This window comes from Lonchura striata, chromosome 1 (genome assembly GCF_050655825.1).
Source record: "Lonchura striata isolate lonStrDom1 chromosome 1, ASM5065582v1, whole genome shotgun sequence".
Taxonomy (NCBI): Eukaryota; Metazoa; Chordata; class Aves; order Passeriformes; family Estrildidae; genus Lonchura; species Lonchura striata.
In genome coordinates, this window is record NC_140703.1 from 111,196,150 (window position 1) to 111,212,556 (window position 16,407).

Consider the following 16,407-nt stretch of genomic DNA (forward strand, 5'->3'; position numbering starts at 1 on the left):
TCTTCACAGAGATATCAGCGAAGGGGGCCCATAAAAAGTTACAGCCTCCTTATCAGAAAAGACAAATGTTCCTCCACCTTCTCTCCGTCTTTGTGGAACCAACAGGATTAAGAAGAAGTTGACAAAAACCAGAAAAGTTCTTAATTTGCAAGGAATTTATGCATCATGTATGAGATATATGCAGCAGGCTATTGCTTTTAAGGTTACTCCTTTGCTCACAAGGGATCCTTTTTGTGACTTAGTGTCCAAGAGCATCCGGACATCCGTAATTCTTTGCTTTTTATTGTCTTGTAACTGTCCTAACTCTAAATTTAATTACATTAATTGTATTACTATTTTTAGAACCATTTCATTATTATTAAACGATTAAAAATTTTAAAAGCCAAGTGACTGGCGTTTTACACAAGGGGAAGGACGAGGACAACCCCAGGACCAGGAGGAGCCCCTCACGGCCCCACCGTCACAGCCGCCCTCGCTCTCTGATTGGTGCACTCGACTGTCAGTCACAGCGTTGCCCCGCCCCTTCACTGTCAGGCTAACGGAGTGGGCGGAGCCAACCCCTACTCCTCGCGCTCCGATTGGCTGAATACGCTGACACTTGGCTCCGCCTCCTCACCGCTGCCTCTGGGTTTACAGCGCGGGGAGGAAAATGGTGCAGAACCTCTGGCAATCTGATTGGCCAAGCGAGAACGCCACTCAAACAAAGACTCCGCCCCAGCTAGACAGCTGACTGCTCCGCTCCGGCGATTGGTCCGCTCTGCCGAGTCCCGCCCACTCATCGTGCATCCCGCTCGACGATTGGCTGTTGTGGCTGTCCGTCAGGCGGCGGGCGGGGTGCTGTCGGCGGCGCGGCGGCGGCGGCTGATGGCGGTCATGGGGCGGCGCGGCGGGGCCGGCCGGGGCCTGCGGCTGGCGGCGCTGCTGGCAGCGGCCTGGGTCGCCGGTGGGTGAGCGGGGACGGGCCGGGGAGGGCCGTCTGCAGGGGGAGATTGCGGGAAAGCGGCCGGGCCGCGGTGCTGGGGAGGGAAAGGTGAGGGGGAAGGTGAGGGGGGCTCTCTGTGGGTGCCAGGTTCGGGACCGAGGGGTGGCGCTGAGGGGGCTCTCTGTGTCTGTGGGTGCCAGGTTCGGGACCGAGGGGTGCCAGTGAGGGGCTGTCACTGTGCTGCAGCTCCCTGCCCCACCCCCATCCACCTCCAGAGACCGTGCTCGAACCCTTTTATCCGGTCCCTTTCAATACAAGGGCTGCTTTATACTAAATTATACGTTTCTATGATTTTATTGTGTAAATTCGTTATATAAAATTAATTTTGTAATTATGTCACTAAATTATTATGTAAGTTTTGACAGTATTTAGTGTATTTTTATAATGCATATGTATAATTATATGTAGTGTGTTACTTAATTAAATTAATTTATAAGGTGGACAAATTACATGAAAATCCAATTCTGTAAGCTGAGACAGAGGGATTCAGATCAGAGACCAGAAACACTTTTTCCCTGCCAGAGTGAGGCATTGGAATAGGTTGGCCAGGGAGGTGATGGGGTCACCACCCCTGGAGGTGTTGAAGAGGTATCTGGACCTGGCACTACTGGGTTGATAGTTGGACTCCATAGTCTTATAAGTCTCTTCCAACTCTGATGGTTCTGTGATAGACACACATGATTTTGTTATTTTATATGAATTTTCACGTTTTGCTGAGGTGTTTCTGTGGTCACTGTTACCCCCTCTGAGTCAAGCTCGTGATGGCACTTCCAGGCCCTGTAAATATTTCCTACTCAATGTTCTTTAGCCTTCCAGGTTCATAAAGGCTTTTGAGAACCTGAGGTACAGCTTTGGCAGTGTAGGAATTAGGTTTGCTATTCCATAGACAATTGGAGGGAATCTGCTGGTGTTCCCAATTACAAATTTAGTTTTAATAGTTGTAATCTTGAAACAAGTCTAGTGAGGGAAATTCAGTTGTGAAGGGTTAATGCTCTGATTTTATCCACCTGAGCAATATTGTCCTAGGTAAGCTAGTTTGCCCTAAGTAATGTGACTGTAGCAGCCTTGTGGAGAGCAGCATGTGAAATCCTATGGATTTGTAGCCATTTTGTAAATTCTTATTTAAAGAAATTGGTCTGGAAACATTCCTGCCCTTCAAAATGTGGGTTGAGCCACCATTAAAATTGGTAGCAGGCACCCAAGGAACACATAAATTTAAATAAATTCTTGAATCTACTCCATGAATATCACTCGGTTTGTCCTCTTTCCTTCCTTTTGCTCCCCTTTGCAGCCTGCATCTCAGAACTTTGTCCTTTGGTGTGTTTATCATAACATAGCTCAGATTTACTGTCAACATTTGTATGCATGAGACAGGCTTTGGAACAGCATCTTCAAGGTCACATTAGTTAATTTAATATTAGGGAAGTTTTTAGCTGTACAACACATCAGTTTACTGTTGCATTGTTTTTGTAAATAGCCTTTAGATTTGTAGATGCCCTGGAAAACTTTTATATCACTGCTTGGATTGGTAACCAATTTTCAGTGATCATATGAATAAATACTTCTCTTTCCTTTAGACAGTTATCTTAGTCATGTAATTTTGAGGTATGCAGTCAGATTCTTTGTACTTGAACATACAGGCCTGCAAATAGTTATTACTCTATTGCTCGATTTTCTTGTATCAAATCAGTTTTCTGGTGGCAACCTACTCAAATTGCTGACTGGGGAGCATATGCCTGAAATTTTGTGCATGGTGCATGTTACTGCTTATATACACCAAAGAAGTTTCAAAATTTATTTAGATAAATTTTGGTGTATTGCAGCCGTGCCTAAGTGACTTTAAGATAGGAAGCCAGGTTGGAACAAGCCCTTATCTTATTTCTGTGGAGTCCTTTCTGACTTTATGATGCAGTAAATTGCTGTTATCATAGAACAGTTTAGAAATATGTTTTTAGTGAACTTTGCTGTGCAAGGTAATGGGGAAGAGAGTGAAGGGGCATCCTAGAGGAGTGGAAACCCAGTGTTGTAGGTTGTGGTTCCTCACAATCAGCTCAGGTCCAGTGCTGCATCCAGGGAAGACAAACATCTCACGGTGTCATGAGGTGGAGGATGTAGAGGAGGGACACCAGAGCTGTTCTGCAGGAGCCAGGTTATCCTGGCACTGCCTGGTTTAAGCCAGCACTGACAAATTCCACTGGACTTCCTGGCTTTGGGCTCAGTGACTCTGGCTGTTGCCTGCATGAGCAGAGGTGTTGTGCCAAGCAGTCGTGGAAGCAAACAGAGCTGTGTTGGTGCTTTGTGCGTTTAACAGGATTTTGGAGTCTGCCTGGCTCCATGGAGAGTTCACTTTACTAGGTCTGAACTGTGAGACTGCTTGTAAGTTGTTACACAGAACTGTGCTCTGCTGTTGTTTGAATAATTGTCCTGCTTTTGTTAATATGGATCTGTTCATTCTTCGTCACTGCTGTATGGAAACCTTATTTTGTATTCCTGAGCATTCAAATGAGCCGTTCTCATTCCTGGCTTTCCATAAACTGATAGGCATGGGAGGGAGGAAGAAGGGATGAAAGGTCAAATATGATCCTTAGGTAAAGGAAGAGCTTGCAGGAGCTCTGACAGCTTTTTATGTCTGTTTTTAGGTGTCTGTGGTGGCGAGTTCAGTGTCTTGCGATCCCCTCAGTCGGTCATTTTCCGAGATGGAAGTTGGCCGATCCCGGGCGAGCGGATCCCAGATGTTGCTGCACTGACCATGGGCTTTTCTGTTGAAGAAGTACGTTCCAGGTCTTGGTTGTGAAATGCCTCTAGAGCTGCAGACCTGCTCACTCAAGATGCAAATCTTCCTGTCATGTGCTGGAATATATAAAACATTGTCCTGTTTGTCTTGGGGAATGCATGACTTACAGAGGTGGTTTCCAGGACAGAGCTGTGTGGGTCGTATGAGCAGCCAGAAGCTGTGCTAGCTGGCTAATTTGAGTCACCAGCTGTAGAAGGAAGCCTGCAGAGGCTTTCCAGTGCTGCTCCTCAATTCCTCTGAGACCTGGACTGTGTGCCATATCCCCCCATCCATGGTCACAAACTGAGAATCTGTGGGACCACTGTCACTTCTTGCACACAAGCTCTCTGTAGGGCTCTCTCCTGAGTAATCTGAAGCCTGAGAAATGGCTTGGCAAGGCAGGCATTTTGTCAGGTCAGCAAGCCTATCTGCTGAGCAGAGTTAGAATCACTCTGGTTGGTTAGAATAACCTAAGTTGGTTACTTAGAAAATAATACAAAACCATGGAAACGTGATTTGTGGTAGTGTTTCTCCACATTAAGCATTCAAATACAACTTTAGCAATGTTTAAAATGGGACACATGAGCAGGAGCACTTGGATTGATGCCATCTTGCCTACTGAATTTATTTGCTGGGCTTCAGCAGGGATGAGTGGCTGTTGAAGCAGTAGATGAAAGTGTAATAGCCAGATATCTTTGGCAGTGTCTGTGTGCAGCCAGATACTGAAATCTGCAGCCTGAGGCATTCTCACAGTGCTGGTAAGGGCAGCCAGTTCTCATTTCTTCCATACATCAACTAGGGAAGAGGTCTGATAAGGCTGGTTTGAATGCAAGGCTCCTTAGCCTGTGTTTTGGAATTTGAAAATACCTTGCTGTCAATTAATTCTGCTATTTTTGTCATCAAACTAGTTACAAACTTGTATGAGTAGTATGACTAAGGAGTAAATGTTGATTATTTTATCAGGAAAAAACAATATATTGAATAATATTGTGTGTATTGCATATAAAGACACTCAGAAAAACTGGGGTTTGGCCTGTTATGTCCATTTGGTATCTTGGTCATCCAGAGATATGTCATGGGTATCAAGGAAGTGTTTCAGTACTCACTCAGTGCCTTTGCCACAGCTTGGGATTAATTTGTTGCAGTGGGTCTGTAGCATCCTTTAGAAATAGTTCTCTGTTACTATTAATTCAAATCCTAGAAGCAGGGAGGGAAGAAGTGTTTGATTATTCAGCTCAACCCTGGAACTGAGAGTTCCTGAAAGCTTCCCTAAGGCAGAGGTCACTGTGTGGGCAGCTTCCAGCCCTGGTAAGGAGAGTGCTGCAGGGCCCAGGCACTTCTCTTCCAGCTCACATCAAAGCTGTAGTCCAGGAGCATAAACTGACAGTGCAGCAATGCCACTGTGGAGAATTTGGAATTCTTAGTGCATTACATTGGGAATTCTCAGAAAAAGTCATTCAGTATTCTTCCCTTGTTAAAGGAAAACACAACTAAAGTCCATTTTTGTCCCTGATGATGCTTTAAAGGGTTTTTCCTTTGTTTCTGTGAGGTGATACAAATCATAGTGTCAATGATGTTTAATTCTAAAACGCAATTAATTTGGCTTAAAAAAAAAAAAGGGCAGTTACGTCATTTACACAAATGGGGAAATCTATTTGTCTTTATTCTAGACAGATGAATTTCTGTTTTGTGCCCGAATAAACCAGTCAGTAGCCTCCACTGTATTCTCACTGATTTGTAATTGTAGTAAGCTACTAAGAAATCTTTTTATATTTCTGTGCAAATTTGTACATTTAAGATTAGTTACGTGTCGTTGTGATTGGCACATCCCTCTCTTCCCCTTCCGTTCACCCTTTTTCTTTCTTGTACTGAAAATATAAACATATTAGTGGGTTTTTTTAAGTTCACTCACTAAATACAGACTTAAGTATTTATAATTTAATTTATAATTTAACTCCTCACATATCCATTATATATAATGTTTTCTTAGTGTAGACTTTGCTATGAAGTTACTGGCAACTTTTAAACTAACAGTTCCTTCATGGTTGACTGGAGGCATTACTCAAAACGAAAGCAGTGTTAAGTTACTTCCCCATTAAATTTCTATCAGGCTGTCCTGCACAGAAGCATTAACAGGATAATAAGTTGTTTTGCTTTAATAGTGGGAAGAACTCTTCCTTTGCCTGTGAGATACAACTGTTTTTGTTGTTTTGTACTAGGACCTCCCCTGGCCCGGGCTGGGTGTGGGTGATCTGTTTCACCGGCCACAAGCCACTGTGCTGGTGACAGTGAAGGGCGTGGACAAGCTGCCTGTGAAAGGGGTTTCTTACCCCATTGAGAATGTGAGTATCCACATTTGGAACTGTCATGTGATTCCTGGGACTTTCCTGTGGTCTAATGACAAGTACACGATTCTCTGCTGTAATCCCTGATCTTGTTTCCCACTTCACTTGAAGTTTGCATATCCCCTAAACTGACAGATCAATAACCTAGCCAGGATTCTGTACAAGGTAGGAGCTGACTTTAATGTTTGTGCCAATCCACTTATTCCCATGGTAACTTAATATTTTAAAATCAGAATTGTTAATTTTTTTACTTCAGCTGAGTGTGTGATTAACATTTTATATGGAGTTGACTTTTTTATGTACTCTATCACCCAATGAGTGGTCTTTTGAGTTTTCCTCAAGTACTTGACTGAAATACAGCACTTAGAAACACCATCCCATTACATTGTATCAGGAAGAAATCAACACAAACATTTACATTTGCCTATCACTATCTATCTTTGCTAAGGCTTCTCAGGCTTCTTACAGCAACAGAGAATCCTTTAGGTTAGAAGGGAGCTCTGGAGATCATCTCATCCAACACCCTGATCAAGCAGGATCAGCCAGAGCAGGCTGACCAGCACTGTGTTCAGTCAGGATATGAGCATCTCCACAAATGGAGACTCCATGACCTCTGGGCTACCTCTGCCGGTATTTTACCACCCTTGGAGTAAAAAAAATTGTTCTTGTGTTAAGTTAAAATTTCCTGGGTTTAAATCTATGCTGTTGCCTCTTCTGCCACTTTAAGTAGTGAATGGAAATGTGCCATTCTGTGTCTTTTAAATAAAACACACAAGTAATTATTTTAAAAAACTAACAGTTCTATTAGCTTGCCAGTAATGACACTATACTGTGCTAACATTTCTTCTATTTTAGTAGGTTTTTTTATATGTGTCTTTTTCTGTTTCAGCAGTTGGTCTTTCTGCTGGTATATTTTCACCCATGATTTTTTTGTCGTTCATAACTTTCCATTTGCAGTGAGATTGTTTTCCTATATTTATTGGTCTTGTTTTACTGATAAACAAGACTGATAAGCTTAAATAATCCTTTTAATTCACAATCAGGGTCCCTTGGAGTTCTTCAGAGTATATTGTGTCTTGCCACATAAATAAAATGCCTGTTCATAGATACACAGGTGATGTTTTGTTTCGCACGTAGCTTCTTACGACTTACTATCACTTTGGAAATGTATATACCCTTTTCTTTCTTAGTTAAGATCAGTAGCCCTTGTTTAACCCAAAAATCCCATCAAACTTTGTCTTCCAGGCCGTTCCTTTCAATCTGGACAGTGTTGCAAATGCCATCCATACTCTGTTTTCTGAGGAGACGCCCGTGGTGTTGCAGCTGGCCCCCAGTGAGGAAGTGAGTATTGCTTCACTCCTGGTTCCGTGTGTCCCAAACAGGGAAACCTCCTTCCACCTGTGTGGCTGGAGGAAACCCAATTGAAATTCTGGAGCTTGCAGGCATGACTGGTTGTTAGTGTGTGGCTGGAGAATCTGAGCAGGGGCTGTGCTCCAGTAACCCGTGGCTGTCCCTGCAGAGGGTGTACATGGTGGGCAAGGCCAACGTTGTGTTTGAGGATCTCTCTGTCACCCTGCGCCAGCTGCGGAACCGCCTGTTCCAGGACAGCTCCATCCTCAGCTCCCTCCCTCTCAACTCCCTCAGCAGGAACAATGAGGTAAGGCACATTCATCCGTGGGAGCTTCTATGGGTTTTTTTTCTAATATTCTTAGTTAGCTCGTGCTTTTCTCCTTTCCTGCTTTTTCTTCCCTTTTACTTTGCCTAAGAGGCCACTCTTAATTTTTTCTAAACTAAGTTCAAACATTTTTTTCTAAGTAACTGTACTAAAAGAGTGTTATGGTTTGATGCTGGAGCAATGTTATTTCCTTCTAGCATGTTCTGATGTTGTAGCAGACAACTGCTATAAAACACTTGCAACAAAACAAGACTTCCCTCACTTGGGTTTCATCAAAGGAAATACTTGTTTCTGCCTCTTCCCTCAGGTTGACTTGCTTTTTCTGTCAGAACTTCAAGTCCTACATGATATTGCAAGCCTGGTAAGGTGTTTTGAAACGTTCTCCCCTGTCTTGTGTCACAGAGATCTTTAAAGTAGAGAAGCCATAGCCAGGATACATGGCAGCCAGTGTGTCATCAGCTGGTTCCATCAGTTTGAATAATGCATTCTATTTGTATCAGCCTCATCACTGCAGTTGTGAATGGGAACCTTAATCATCTGTAGTTTTCTTTTGTGTTGTGTTTGGTCAGAATAGGGATAATTCTGAAATACTCAGTGAAGAATTTGGTTTCTTTGGTGTCTAACTTGAGAAGTATAATGGTAGTTAACAACATATTCTTTGCCCTGTCCACCATTTTACTTCAAAATCTCACTTTATCTGAAAAGACTGGAGTGACTTTTGTGCCATGAACAGTGATGGTGGTAGAAATGCTCCAATGGAGGGGTGAGCTTTTTATCCTGAGGATTTTTTTACTAAGAAGCTGCTGTCTTGTTGCTGTGGTTTAGGGTTTGTTTTAGTGGGTGTGAGGGTCTTTTTGTTTCATTTTGGTTTGGTTTTTTCTGTATGTCCTTTAATCTGAAACCCCTAACTACTGAAGTGAAAGAAAGAGTTGTGGAAAAATTCAAAAATTCACACTAGGTAAAGGGTTAGTGGAGAGAAACGGGGCTCTTGAGAAAAAGAGGTAGAACAGCTTGGTTTTGTTTTGCAGGCTAGAAATGCTGCAGTTTAAGTAACTGGGAAGATGGGATTAAATTCCTTGTTTTCAGAGGCTGTTGTCTTGTGCAGGCAAATACCAGTGCTCCATCTTCTCACCTGCAGAAGTGCAAGAATGTCACTACTCTTTTTTGAGATAATTTGGATTGTGTTGGTTGGATTTTCTGAATTTTGGAAGTATTGGATGATACTTCTCAAATAAACTACTTTTGTACATGGACAACACAAGGTAGAAGCTGCAACCTACTGAGCTTTTCAAGGGCCTGCTTCAAACAAGGGAATGCTAGTATCTAAGTCTTGTAGTTATGTTTTTGTTTTCTTGTGAGTTTTATTTTCATGGCAATTACAGAAAGAAGACTCTGATGTCAATAAGTATTCTGTTTCTTTTTAGTACAACTCCCTTACGTGGATGTAACCTCGTGTTAGGAACAGATGCTATATAAAGTTCATCTGCTTTCTTCTGTAGAATTAAAAAAAAGAAAATTATGAGCATCTTCTAGTTAAGTTGGCAAGAATTCAATTTCCTAATTATGGAATATGACTGTAAAAAGTGAGACTGGCTTAGTCCAAGTAAATTGATTTTGTGCGACGTGTTTTTAAAAGTAACCTGTGTATGAATTAATTTATTTCTGCTCTCAATGTTGTGCCAAAGCTGTCTCGACACAAGCACTTAGCCAAAGATCACTCTCCAGACCTTTATTCCCTGGAACTGTCTGGTTTGGAAGAGGTTGGGAAACGATATGGGGAAGACTCTCAGCAGTTCAAGGATGCTTCTCAAATTCTTGTAGACTCTTTGCAAAAGGTATATTGTCTACCTAATGAACAAAACTCATGATAATACTAAGAAAATAGTTTTTATTTTAACTACAAAGAAGTAACTTCATTAGTGCTTGCTTGCCTAATGCTTGTTTTTGTTGTTTGGTTTTTAAAATGTTGTTGTTTAGTTACAAAATTGAATATTACAGTTTGCCTCTCTGGAAAGTAAGAAAATTCTACAATGTGTTTAGATATTTTGAATAAAGGAGTAGGGGTGTACTGAAACCTTGTATCAACATGGCTTGATATGTTTGTTTTGCTTAAACAAACACCTTGCATTTGAAGGCACCAGAATGTCTCACAAAAAGAGGCTCTTGGAAATCTGGAAATATCTTTATCCCAAGATGCAGTGGTTAGTTTACCCTTGCCCACAAAGCTATGTAAATGTAAATTTCTAAGACTTCAAAATAACTGCTGTTTATCCATCAGTGTGCTCAAGAAAGTAATTTTTCAGCAGGTCTTACATAATCATTAGTTAAATTTTTATTAAGATCAGTCACTTTTGAGAGTTTCCAAAGTGATGAAAAAAATCAAAAAGATCAATTTGTTAAATCAAATACTTGTTTTCTCTAAGCATTGCTCTTCGGCCTCTTTGACCTTAAGCAAATATAAATATTAGACATATTAGCATTTGAGCCAGATGAAAATATTCAGGTTCATAGTTTCCCAGTGGGAGTTTGAGAACTTAAATATGTTGTTGGAACTGAGAAGACACACAGTTAAGAAATGCTGTGGGGATGGGCCTTTTGTAAAAGAGATGACAGAGTAAGTTTCAGCCCAGAAAGCAGGCATAAGCCACAGTCTGCAGAACACTGACTGGGGGTTTGAACAAGGCCCTGTGAATCAGAGGAAGGTTGACACTTAAAGAAATGCTAAAATAGTGTAAATTTCCATAGCTTTCCATAATTATTTCTGAAGCTGACATCTTTTGTTTTGCTACATCTTGCTAAGAATACTCTGCTTAATTCCTGGCTACAGTGTAGGCTTTTAATTAAAACACCCTTTCTTTTCCAGTTTGCAGATGAGATGTTTAATCTGTATGGTGGGAATGCAGTAGTAGAAGTGGTGGCTGTGAAGGAGTTTAACTCTCCCCTCTCAAGGAAGACTCGCTCAATTCTCCAGGCTTCACAGGTAGCAGAACCACATTTTACTACCTCTCATTTATTAGAAGTGATCCAAAGTAAATCACTTTTCTTTAAGGACTGAAATGCTGACTCTGACTTAGGTGTGGGTGCAGCTTACTTACTTGATCTTCACTTTGTCATTCAGTAACTTCACTTGAGGAGGGCTCTGGAAGTCATCCAGTCCAACCTACTGCTCAAAGCAGGACTAATTCAGGAGCTAGGGTTCTTGTCCAGCCAAGTTCTTGGAAAGTCCATCCCTGGAAGTCCCACAGCCTCTCTTGCTCCAAAGCATTAACCACTTTCATGGTGAAAACTTTTTCCCTTGTGCCTTGTTAGAATTTGCCTTTCTGTGTTGTCTCCCCAGTGCAGGCAAGTCCTGCCTCCCAGCTGTGGGAAAACATCTTTTCCTTGGCTGAACTCCAGGCTCAGCCCAGGATGCAGTTGTCCTGTGTCATTCCAGAGGTACTGTTGGCTCCTATTCCCCTTGTCCTCCAGGAGCCCCAGTCCCTCTTTCAGCTGCCCAGCTGCTCAGTGCCCAGCCTGTGCTGTCACCTGGGTTGTTCTGCCCCAGGTTCAGGACTTTGGATTTCATTTTCCTGCCACCTTCTTCTTTTTGAGTCCATTGATGTCACTCACATAATCACTTTTTTGCATTCTGTGCTCTTACATCAGATTTGTCTAGACAAAATGCATCTCTCTTATTTAGGTTGCTCAGACTTTGGATGGAGTCAAGATGTTTGTGTGCAAGCTCACTTTGAAGTAATAAATATTTTCTTTATTGCAGAGTAAAACCGAAAATCCATATAACCTTGCCTATCCATATAACTACGACTACTCTGTAATCTTCAACATTGTTCTGTGGATGATGATAGGTCTTGCTTTAGCTGTGATAGTTATCTCCTACAACCTCTGGAACATGGATCCTGGCTATGACAGCATTATTTATAGGATGACAAATCAGAAGATAAGAATGGATTGAACTGCACCGTATTTCAGCACAGGAAGATGATGAAGAGCAAGGTCTCCTTTAGCCTGTGTGGAAAACAAATGTCCTGACATGGTTAATTGTGGAAGTTTTCTTAAAGATGTATTTATTTCTAAGTAATTTTTCCCCCTTTCAAGACTATTCTAAATGTTAGTAGTAGCACCAGATGGAATTTAGAAATTGAAATGTGCTTGTTTAAAAAAAACCAAAACAACACTCCCTGGAGTAATTGTTATTAAAGTGACACCATTCCATTTTTTTTATCTTGTAACATGAGTTTTTGAAATGCCCTGTACTGCCTTTGCCTGTGCAAACCAGATAAATTGAAATTACGATAGCAACATGTTGTTTGAAACTTTTGCACTGGAAGATCAAAAATTATAGCTAAATTGTTGTGTTGTATATTATGAACCAGCTGTAAATGTTTGATGTAAATATTTGTAATGGTTATATGTAACTTCAGAGAGGATAGTAAATATTCTTCAGTAAAATACTAAATATAGAAATATTTCTCTCAGCCTAGGACTCTATAGCATAAATGGCATTTTGATCTCATGTTGATGGCTCAGAGGCGAGCTGTACACAGAAGGATCCTTTCCCCTGAACCTCAGTGGCTGGGAGCTGAATAACTGGTGTGGCTGGTCTGTACAGTGCAGTCTGTAAATCCTGCAGTAGCACCAGTCTGGTTGTGGTCTAATGTCACTTACATTGGAAAGTTCCTGTTATGATGCTTCATGTTCCTTCCATTTGTGTTAATGTTATTATTATTTAAAAAATTAGTTATTTTTGATGATAAGAGTGGACCAACATTTGATTTAAATATACCTGGATTATAGTCCCGCTTCAACCATTCAATAAAACAAAGAACAGTTGTTCTGGAGTGCATTTATTCCTTGTGGCTTTGTAGGTGTGGCTCCTTCTGTTCAGGATTTGTTCAGGTGACTGGGGCAGCTGTGGCTGCATCTGATGTGTGACAGTGGCCCTAAGGCTGCAGCAGTTTGGTTTAAACTATCCTTCAAAAGAAAGAAAGTCTTGTGTAGATTTTCCTAAACCAGATAGTGAGTGTAGTTAAAGCAAATCGTTGATCTCTGGCTTGGGTCTTTTTTAGAACTACCTCCTTAGAAGCTCATTTGCTCTTGTGGTAAGAGGAGATCTTCCAGACTTCAGCATCATGAATGGAAACTACTTTTTTATCATCTTGCTCTCTGATGTGCTGAACTTTCCTTGCTGTTAGGAGATAATTGTTCCACTTCCAGAAAAGATGTTCTCACTGAATTAGTTTCATTTACTGGGAATGTCTGAATTGGGGGCATTGAAATTGTTCATGTCTTGGAGATCCTGGACAGTGATTCAGGTCAAAATGAGCAAATTGCAGGTTTACCTGAGTCAAATAAATCCAATTCAGTATATGTTGCAATCACTTGAAATTACTTTTAATGGTATTTAAAGTTAATCTGGATGATTGATGGAAAGGAAGAGTTGCAGTGGCAGTTTCTCAGACAGGAATGTAATTGCTGAACATCTAATACACTGTGTCAGAGTAGTTCAAGGGGAAGGCTCTCAGCCAGGTGAGAAGTAGGACACGGTGATTATGTCAATGATTATGATTAGATTTATTGCTAATACAGTATCTAAATATTCCCAGTGCACTATCTAAATAACAATTCTGTCATCTCTAACAGTGGATTCAGAGGTTTGATCAGATTAGCTGTCCACTTCAGATACTGGTACAGAGTTTTACAGGAGCTGGTTGTTTAAGGACTGTGTAATTAATGGTAACTATTTAACAGTTGTATTTTAGTCAGTGTGAAGTTGGCAGTGTAGAATTTGTTTAAATGCAGGACCTGCCATTGAGATGGTCTCTGTGTGTCAGTTCTCTCACAGCTGCTGCTGTAGGCTCTATTTTACTTTTTAAAGCTGGTTTTACACTACTTTGAAGGGTGAATTGCAATTCCCACTTCTCCTTTTAGTACCACATTTGTTCCTTAGTACCTCCAGCTGGTACTAAAGGTGCTTTTGAGCACTGTCATGTGTGCTGTGTCTTAAATACCAAATGCTTTGTGCAGCACAGGCTGCATTCTGAACCACTCCAGAGCCCCTGTACTTCAGTTTGAGTTAGGAAAGCCAGACACACTTTATTATACAACAATATTGGTCCATAACTGCCAATTAAACAGGCAGTTACATGAATAGCCTTTTCATACTTAGAATTAAGTTAATTAGAATGAAATGCCATCAACACTACCAGACCTGCTCTTGATTGTTCTCTTTAAAATGCTCCAAGACTATAAATGGTAAAAAGATTTATGTGATATGGTAAAAATCATAAGTTTTGTGCACAGAACTATGACAAAAGCAGAGAAACCATTGAAGGAAGGAAGAAACAGGGAGAAGCCAAGGCAGGAAGGGGGTGCAAGGAAAATAACAGCTGGTATTTGGATCCTGTGTGCCCAAAGTGAGAGGGCAGGAGGGTGGTTTTGCAGTATCTGGCAGCAAGCAGCTTTCAGCAGGCTGGGACAGGCTCCACGGAGTGCTGTCAGTGGGATTTAGGATGCAACTGCAGCAGGAAGAGTGATCTGATCACCAAAGAGTTTTTCTGTGGGAGCTTGCCCTCTGGCACAAAGGGCTCTTCTTCAGACCTTGGTCTTATGTTGTCCATTCTTTGGCTTGGGGTGTACCTAACCTGTTCTCAGAAAGTGTTGAAATCTCTGAAGAAGGAAAGAATCCTAAGTCAGAACTGAAGACTGAGAGTTGCTTTTGATACTTAGGTTAAAAAGAGAAAATAAGCCATACAAATAAAGGGGTCTTTGAATAGTCAGTATATGCTGCTTTTTCTAGATAATGCCCCAAAGTGTAAACCTGGCAGAGGGAGGTATAATCAGCTTTTGTGCCTGCATCAACTTTCCAGACTTCTCTGTGGCAGGAATGGCAACTTTCAGAGTTCTTGCAGCTGTAGCAACACACAGGCAAGGGAAGCCTAAAGCAGATCTGAAATGTGTAAATGTTACGTCTAAAAAAAGGACGTGGAAATGAAGAAACCACATTGAAATGCAAATGTTGAGCAACCTGGCAAGTGATTGCTGAGATTTATAGGTCACCCTTCATGGATCTAAGAAACACACTGCCAGAGTCTAGGTAAGGAGATAAGCATCCCTCAAAACAAAACAAAAACCCTCCAAAACAACGACATTCTGAATCCTATACTGACACAGTTTTTGGCTATGGTGAAATGGGTGCTTTGAGCTAAAAGTCAAAAATGTTCTCTAAAAACAATTTTTTTTTTTTGCTCCTGCATTTTTTATTTTCCCCTGTGCAGGCCCTGAGCCATATTTCTAGGAATTTTCATCTCTGTAGAAGCAGGGAGAACATTTCCACACAAGTATCACAGGACAGAAATGGAGCCAGACCAAGGAAGATGGAAAGGGGAACTATCAGATTTCAAATCTGTCACAACAAAAGAAACTAGAAAAAAATGGGGACCACAGAAGTTTATTTCCTGTCCTGTTGTGCCACTAGTGCCGAGCATTGCTGTGGAGGAGCTGAATGTTAAAGGGCTCCTACAGCTCATGGTGTGAAATCACCACCCTGGTGTTTCTGCCCAGACTTGTGCAACGTGTCCTGCCTGCCCAGGGCTGAGGGACAGGGACAGAAAGCCCAGGTGACCACACTCCTCTCAAATAAACAGAGCAGAAACTGGTGCATGGCACAAACCCAAACAGCCAGGGTCTGCTCCAGTGCCCTCTCCTACCTGAACTGCTGGAAAAGCAGCTGCCACAGGTGTGTCTGTGTGTGGCAGGCAGGAGATGGGGCTGTCTAAAACCAGGAACACATGGGACTTCCAGTGCTCTGGAAGTGTAGAGATTCTCCTGAATCTCTGTAACAGATCTCATGAAATATTTTCTAGAATAGGTCAAAAAGGCATGTACTGCATCTCTACTCTCTATTGGCTAAGGACAGCACCTAGACCTATTCCCATCCCTAAACAGGGATTTGCTTTGCTTGTGTGCTCTCAGAGTTTAAAGAAATTCCTCTTGTTGCTGAAGGATAGATTCACACTAAAGGACTCTGGCAGTCAAATTTAGTATTGTTGTTGATGTCACCCAACATCAACAAAAATACATAGCTAAGGTCTTGGCATGAATACTCATCACAAAATATTTAAAATGTTTCTAAGGGGAACAAAATTGATGGTTGCACAAAATTACAAAGGCAGTCAATTCCACTTAATTATGCTCCAGTGCATGAATTTATGATGACAAATTTACATGTCCTTAATCTAGTGAGCACATGCTTTTTATTAGGCCAGGGACGCAGAAGCAGTGGCTAAGATAAATAAATTCAAAGTATTTTAGCTGGTAGCTGATGGCCAGCACTGTAGTCAAAGATTTCAGTGACTTCAGTGCTGCCAATCTACTCACCTGATCAACCCCTGTGTTTTAAATACTTCTTTACAATGGCATGGTTCAAGTACCCAATAAATTGATATAAAAAAAAATCTGCTGCAACACCCGAGTGATCAGTGAGAGCATTTGGAACACTGGCGAGCTAAATGGGAGCTCCAACCACACCCTACAGCAGGTGATCAATCAAAATCCTGACTGTGGTACAGCATCAGCTTGGAAAGAAAAAAACTGGCTCTCAACTATTTCTGTCACTTTTAGACTCTGCTGTAGG

At 41.5% G+C, this 16,407-nt stretch overlaps 1 protein-coding gene across 1 annotated transcript; it reads left to right on the forward strand.

The window, feature by feature from the left end:
* The first annotated feature begins 845 nt into the window (after positions 1-845).
* Positions 846-12,618, forward strand: ATP6AP2 (ATPase H+ transporting accessory protein 2). The gene is made up of 9 exons (XM_021552962.3): positions 846-943; positions 3,622-3,752; positions 5,975-6,097; positions 7,346-7,441; positions 7,620-7,757; positions 8,083-8,136; positions 9,461-9,610; positions 10,639-10,755; positions 11,533-12,618. Exons 1-9 carry the CDS (start codon positions 865-867, stop codon positions 11,725-11,727), a joined length of 1,083 nt encoding a protein of 360 aa, XP_021408637.1. The 5' UTR covers positions 846-864; the 3' UTR covers positions 11,728-12,618.
* Positions 12,619-16,407: the final 3,789 nt, after the last annotated feature.